This window comes from Haemaphysalis longicornis, unplaced genomic scaffold (genome assembly GCF_048455015.1).
Source record: "Haemaphysalis longicornis isolate Haplotype H1 unplaced genomic scaffold, Haemaphysalis longicornis Haplotype H1 scaffold_1, whole genome shotgun sequence".
Lineage (NCBI taxonomy): Eukaryota > Metazoa > Arthropoda > Arachnida > Ixodida > Ixodidae > Haemaphysalis > Haemaphysalis longicornis.
Genome location: NW_027526203.1, coordinates 409,997,534 through 410,004,477, shown reverse-complemented (window position 1 = coordinate 410,004,477; position 6,944 = coordinate 409,997,534). Strand labels below are relative to the sequence as shown.

Here is a 6,944-nt window from a genome sequence, read left to right as displayed (position 1 = left end):
AGAAGCGGGCACAGTGCCGGGCGGCAGTGGAGCCTTTCGAAGCACGCGGTCACGCGGCGAGCACAAACAAAAGGCGTCGCTCCATTGTGCTCCTCCGGATGCGCGCCTACGAAAATCGATCACCAGGGCCTTCGTTTTGGCGCCATGCTATGAATATTGAAAAGCAATATTTGTCTTCCAGCGGCGAGCGCACACACACAAAAAAAAAATTGTGCGCACTTTTGTTCCATCTGGGGCAATGAGCGGGCGAATCTATGCGTGCACATATTGCAAGGCATCGATTTTTTTTCCGCCCCCCACCCCAGAACTTTATATTATTTGAGAAGTTGAGACGCGCGCAGACCGACCGGCTGCGTACATGGACCACTGTATGCGCGATCTACCCGAATGGACCGGCGCGCGTCACCGATCAATCAATGGGAATGGTGCAGCTTTTTTCGTGCTGTTCAATCGCTTCCCGGTTTTCGGCCTCTTTTGTTTGTCTCTTCTGATTTCATCAGGTACATACGGGCATACACTGCTCACGCTCGTGTTTAAATTCTCTTGAAACTGTTTAGAGTACACTATAGTGAGTCTTACATAAATATCGTCTCTGAAAAAAAAAAAAAAACGAAATTGTTTTGGGAGGTGGCCGTACTGTCTGCACTTAAATTTCGTACGGAGGTCGAATTCGGTGTCGGAATGAAATGGCACGCCTTTGGTTACACTACCTGAGTGGTTCGTCCAAGAAAAAAGCTCTCCGGCCGGCGTAGGGGCTGACGTCACTGTGACTCTGTCGTTGTCGATAACTGCAATTGTCTTGGCATTAGGACGACAGTCGTCGTCGTAGTAGTCGGACTCGGCAGCGTTTACGTAGGCAGTCTTCCCCCGTGGCTCATTGTGGTTACCGAAATGTTTGTGTAGTGCTCGGCTCTGTCTTCCCTTTTTCCTGCATTTAGTTCCGGGTGCATATTTCTGGACAGTGGCGGGAGGCGAATTCGTTTTCGCCGTTTTTGTGGGAAATCCATTTCACCTTGAAGGGAACTTCCTCTTCTAGTTCCGAGAGGTTGAAGAATGTGTCTACCCATTTTGCTTAAGCTGAAAAAAAATACAACAGACAATAATAGCAATGCAAATACCAATACACGTAGAAAGTACAATAGTAAGCCAACAGAACAATATGAGAGGCTGTTCTGCTCGGCTCCACTCCAGAGCCACAACTCGAAGCAGTCTGTATGGCCGAAGCCACCGCAAGGATACAGGAAACCCTGGCTTACGGCTAAGCGAGGGAGATCGTCCGTGACGTCTTCCCTTGAAAACACATCGCGGACGTCAAATAAAGTCCCTCCCTCCTTCGTTCCCTCTTTCTCTCTTACATATTCCCTCTATTCCGTTGCACGTGCGAACCACCATTTGTGGTGGCAGCAAAGTGCGTAAGGGCAATTTCCAAACATGATGTCATGTGAGCCAAGCGCTGAAATTTGACTTCAGGGCGAAATTCGAAGGCAAATGAGCGGGAAGTTTGGCTAAAATGCATTTTTTTTTCTGCAACGCAGCCTTTATATAACCCCACCGGGTAAGATTTGTCGTTGGTGGCGATAGAGTGTGTACAGCACACGGGACCACGTTGCAGTGAACATGACCGCCGACATAGGCTTGCCTGTGGCATGCGCAGTGCATGTAAAATCGAATGCGACTGAGCGAGCGGCAGTTATCTCGACTCCGCTGCGGTCCCGATGCCATCTCTCTAGAACACCCTGTATATGATTCGTTTCCATGCGCACGTACATATAACTCCTTGATACACCAGGCACAAATAACACTTCTTCGCGACTCCAGAAAATAACAGGACAATACGCACAGCTGTATTCTTCCAGCGTAGTGTATAACCTTGTTCTTTCTGCTTTACTCAATGGTGATAGCCAAAATTCCGCTCTATTACACATTCGAGCTAGCGAAAAAAGTCAGCCGTCGCCCTCCGATAAAATGCTGTTTTCGAAGGAGATCACGTGACTTCGAAGTGCCTCTGCTATGCGAAATGGGAACCCGTCATTTGACGTTCCCGCTTCGCCCACGCTGCCTGTCGCTGTCATTTGTGGCGGGAAAGCGGGCACCGTGGGCTCCACGTTCGAATGCGCGCTCCGGCGCTCGACGGGCTTAAATTTCCGCGCATTTTTCGCCCGCAGTTCATTTTTTTTTTTTTTCAGCGAGAAAGGCCACTGAACAACATTTTAAGCTGGCTTAATTCCCTCTTCTGGATGAAAAGCACAAAAGTCATTACACAGAAAGTTAAGCACTGGAACTGCGCTACGAGGGACATGCGGATAAAAAGGCGAGAAGGACGGCGCAGGCTGCCTCGGTTCTCCTGGCTTCTGAACTTGTGTCCGTTGCAGCGCCGCTGCAATTTGGAGTCTTGTCAACTAGCAAGACTTCATCGTATTGCTTCAACAAAATATTGGTTATTAAATATAAGCTAATTGCGCAAATCGTCATAATGGTCAATAAATTATCGGGTCTCCGCCGAGGCACGTAAGTACAAGAAAATCATCTATAGCTTTAAACTTGGTTTGTTTGCAAGTTTGTTACTTAAAAACGTTATGACCGTCTGTATACAGAAAACGACCTTCTCACGCAGCCGGTCCGTATGGGAGCCATCACGCCGCGAAACAGCCCGGTAAAGGAAGAGCACTCGCCGTCAGTGGACTGTAAATTCAATCATAACCTTCTCCAGGTTCGCTTCACTCGCAGTGCGACCGTCGACTGCTGGAATAAAACGTAGCAGTCGTACCAGTCAGTACCGGCCGTACCGATCAGAACCTAGGACGTGCTTATCAATCCGGACCCGCCGGATTGATTTTTTTTTTCGGCAGTAAAGGGAGCACTAGAGACGCAAACATCAACGGCTGAGGCTGCTTCCTCCAGGTGGCCTACAAGCCGAAAAAAATGGCGAAGTTGGGCGTGAATGCAAAGCCATGTCAATGCGTGCGATTGGAACCGTAGTTATCGTCGAGATATTTCTTTGTCAGCCGCTTCTCGTGTACCGTGATAATTTTCCTCGATTTGAATGCGTCGCATGGAATGACGATGCTCTCGTCGTACTCGAACTCTTAGAGATATTTAAAAGCAGCTCAGTGAGGACTGGTCTAAAGGCGCGGTTTTTAATCATGCGCTGTTTTTAATTATGTTTCCCAGTTCGAGTAACCAACTAGCCCACATTAATGCATTGACTCGTCGTATTCGTACGCTCATACTGTGATGCACGGGAGGCGCGCGGCATTGAGCTAGTGCTGACGCCATAACTTCAGGCTTGCTTTCCTTGAACGGAAGCAAATGAACCACGACCCACGGCGAATACTCCTTACGCGATTACTAAACCAATAAAGCATGCGCGGTATCTCGTGCGGAAAGATATATATGTTCGGAACTTGTTCGTACTCGGTAGCAGTACCCGTTCGAAGTATAGTCCGTACACGCCGGGGTATTGGACAACTTATCAGCATGTTACGTGCGTTTTTGTGACGTAGAAAGGGATATATGTACCGAGTTGCCTAGCGTGCACGTGTCGCTGCACCACAACAAAAGTCGCCTAACGCAAACAATATCAAACCGCACTTGCAGCGATCAAAATTCCAATGGCCGATTTTTCCGTTGCAAGCTATAGGACAGGGTGGACTGGAAGCTTGGTTTGCCGTCACCCCAAAACTAGAACACATATAAGGCATCCAAAACAAAGACCGGAACAGAAAAGCGGCAGCGTTTTATTTCGTGTTATTTGCGCCTTCCCTCCTTCCCCTTTTGTTCACCTTTCTCCCATAGAAGAAGACGCAAGTTGTTATAGCGGCTGACCCCTCTAGGATCGTACAAGAATGTCTTACGGCGCCGGGCACTGTAGCGCGGTTAGAAACAGCTCACCAGAAAGCATGTGGGTGCATGCGCTCAAAATCTGCTTCATTATCAGAAAAACAAAACTAAGATTAAAACTAGCTAGTCCATTCTTCGTCTACGGCTCACAGCAGTCCGCGCTACTTTTGGCTGATTTAAATTCTTATCATCATTGCACAAACATACGCACAGTAGTCGAGCGCGCACATGAGAGTTAACACTCCGCGCCGCTATCATTTCCACGCCTTTTTCAAAAGCCCATGGGTGCTGCGAAAAGTGGAACATTAAAGGAGCATTCAAACTGCTATTTCTCTTTCCCGTAACGGCAAAAGAAAGCGACCAAAGGAAAGCGGAAACGAGCGGTAATTTGTTCTAGCAAATGAGGAACTAATTTTGCATTCAAGACTAAATAGACAACGAAACTGGGAACAACAATAATTGCTGAACAAAACAAAAGGATCAACACGCACCGTTTGCAATAATTCGTCTTCGAACGAAGCTTACCTTGGGTGCAGAAAAACACCGGCGCAGATGACCGTGTCGCTAAAAACATTAAGTAGGGGCTTCAGCACAAAAGTAACGGTATGCAACGTCAGCAATATGCTAAAGTAAAAGCACAGTCATTTGTCCCAGTTTGTTTAATTAGACGGCGTAGAAAGTACTATCGCAATTACCGACATCCCACTCTTCGCGGGTGGGTGGCGTCGCCGAGCACTCAAAAGGCCGCCACCGACGGGCGCGCATTGTTTTTTCCCTTCTCGTTCTCTCTCTTTACGCAGGTAGTAACCGAAAGCATGATCGCAGCTGACAGCAGCACAGTCTCGCACGGCGAATCTCCCCGCCTCGCCGGCCGGCGATGGACGCGGCAAGCGCAGAAAGGATAACATGATTCTGTAAGTCGTAGCGAGCAGTTACGCGGTGTTCGGCGTCTCACCCGCTCCCAGCCCGATGGCCCACTTTGGCTGGCAGCCAAATCGAATCCCGCTTCCACGCGGCGAGAAAGGCACGCTTGTTGATTCGGTCCCCGGCCCTGTGAAGCTGTCGGGTGCTGCGCCATTTCTCACTGCACGGTTGCCGACAGCGTTTCGGGCTGCAGTGCACGCTCCTCTGTCGCATCTCACGGGCAGCTCTTCCTACGGTTCATCCGTTTTGAGGCCAAGGCTTTAAGCGCCCCATTGTGCGAAAAAGCGGCGTTCTCGTTGTTGTCCGGAGGAGAAAATGACTGGCGCTGTAAAGAGCAAAGAAAAAAACACATTTAAGTTTGTATGGAAATTGAACCGGGTGTTCAGAGCAGGCGCCGAGTGCGTTGCAACCACGCTACCTCAGCGCGTTGCCAGCGGCGGAGGTAGAGTTAGATTAGTGCTTGCGGCACTAACCTCATATCGCGTGGCACGTGAACGCGACGCCACGTGAGTAGGAAAGGTGCAAGGCTGCCACAGAGAACCCTGATTCTTGGGAAGCGTCGACAGTCTGCCTGTCGAAGAAACGAAAGGGAAGATAGATATGCAGAAAGGATGTAGCACTAAAGATAAGTATCGCCAGGGGAAGACATAATGTTTTCGCCTCCAAAGTCCGTATGGAGACTTCGGTACCCGGAAGAGGTTTTATTAGGACTGCAATCCTAATATTTTCATTCGTACATGCGTGTTTCGTCTACCGTGTTCATTCGTGTCACGCTCTGATATTTTCTTGCTCGGGGGTGTGCAGATTTTCCTCTTCCAAAATAAGAGATCATTTCCTTCCTGTTTCATGCGTTGTCACAGTACCAAGATGGCCATATACTGCCCACTGTCCTCGTAACCTCACCTAGGAAGTGCGGAGACAATATGAAGCTATATCTCGTGTGCTTCCTACGTTCTGGGGTCACGCTGCTTCACATCGCGAGAAATACTAGGCACGGGGGCCGAAACACTATAGAATATATCGGCACTGGAAGAAGTCCATCAACTTACCGGCTTAGTAACCAGCCCTTTCTTTAAAAACCCGTAGGCCTGCTTTAATTCAGCAGCACTTGAGTGACCAATCGCTGCTATAAAACGGGCCCAGCTGACGACAAGTCTTAGCTCAAGTTCGAGTGAAGAAATGTAGACTGCGGTGGGACATTACGCACCGCAAGCAGACGCTTTACATTGCGTGACGTCACGTTCCAGATGAAATGTCTGAGTCAAATCATGTGTCTGTCCTCAGTGTTCGACAAATTTGGTCCTCGGACGCAGCGAAGTGCTTAAGGAGAGGACCCGAGACCTTTTTTCACAGTGTACCATAACGGGTGAAAAGTTTCTTTTAAAAAACAGCCCACATAAAGAAAATGCATTCCCGTTGTTGCTGTTCGGCGGGCAGCGAGCTCACCAGCTTGGGATGCGTGCCCTGGCATTCCGGCGCAGCTTATTGGCGACTTCTAAAAGGAGTCATTCCTGAGCTCCGTGGAGCACAGATGGTTCCGCAGACTCGTTTGCACTTCCTTCCGGATGAAATGCACAAAAGTAGGAGCTCCGATATCGTGAAAGGCGCTTCCCTGTCAAATGCATCGCTTACAAGTTTGGTGGCGTGACAAGAAATTGGATTTTTAGTTGTGAGGAGCACCGCAGAACATGTGCGACCACCTATCGCTTAGCGCACGCGTGTCGGGGTTTCTACATAAAGTCGGAAACAAGAAAATGAGCCAGTTTTCTTCGATGTGCATTTTCAAAGCCTATACAGCCTACACCTCGTGGAGCCACTCTCGCCAGCATCAATCATGAGGAACAAATGTTTATTAAATGTTGAATAACAAGTGGCCTCTTTGGTAAGGGATTATAATTAGCCAACAAAGCCTGAGAACGACTACAATGTTCTCGCGCCGATTAAGTTTTCATGCCTCAGAAACATCCTAGGCTATCGCTTCCGACGTGTAACGTACGCTGATTGGAACTAAGTATCGTGTCTTACTTCGAAGTCAGTGCACACAGATACTCTGAGAAAAAGCAATCCACCCCCCTCCCCCTCCCCCGCCCATGTACATCCTGCAAAAAAGGAAGAAATGGACGCGTTGCGCCGTACTGCTCGGTGACAACGTTTGCTCTACGTTGACCGACTTTATGAAG

The 6,944-nt window shown here is 48.8% G+C and overlaps 1 protein-coding gene across 6 annotated transcripts in view; it reads left to right on the top strand.

Annotated features, from left to right (window-relative positions):
* Positions 1 to 6,944, top strand: part of LOC144155484 (uncharacterized) — a 234,114-nt gene that overhangs the window by 166,763 nt on the left and 60,407 nt on the right. For 3 of the 6 annotated variants that reach the window (XM_077686957.1, XM_077686956.1, XM_077686958.1), the window contains one exon: positions 4,641 to 4,754. The exons of the other annotated variants lie outside the window; for them this stretch is intronic. In XM_077686957.1, coding sequence (XP_077543083.1) covers positions 4,747 to 4,754 — 8 coding nt within the window. In that variant the 5' untranslated portion in view covers positions 4,641 to 4,746. The remainder of the gene's footprint in view (positions 1 to 4,640; positions 4,755 to 6,944) is intronic. 6 annotated transcript variants of the gene reach the window in all.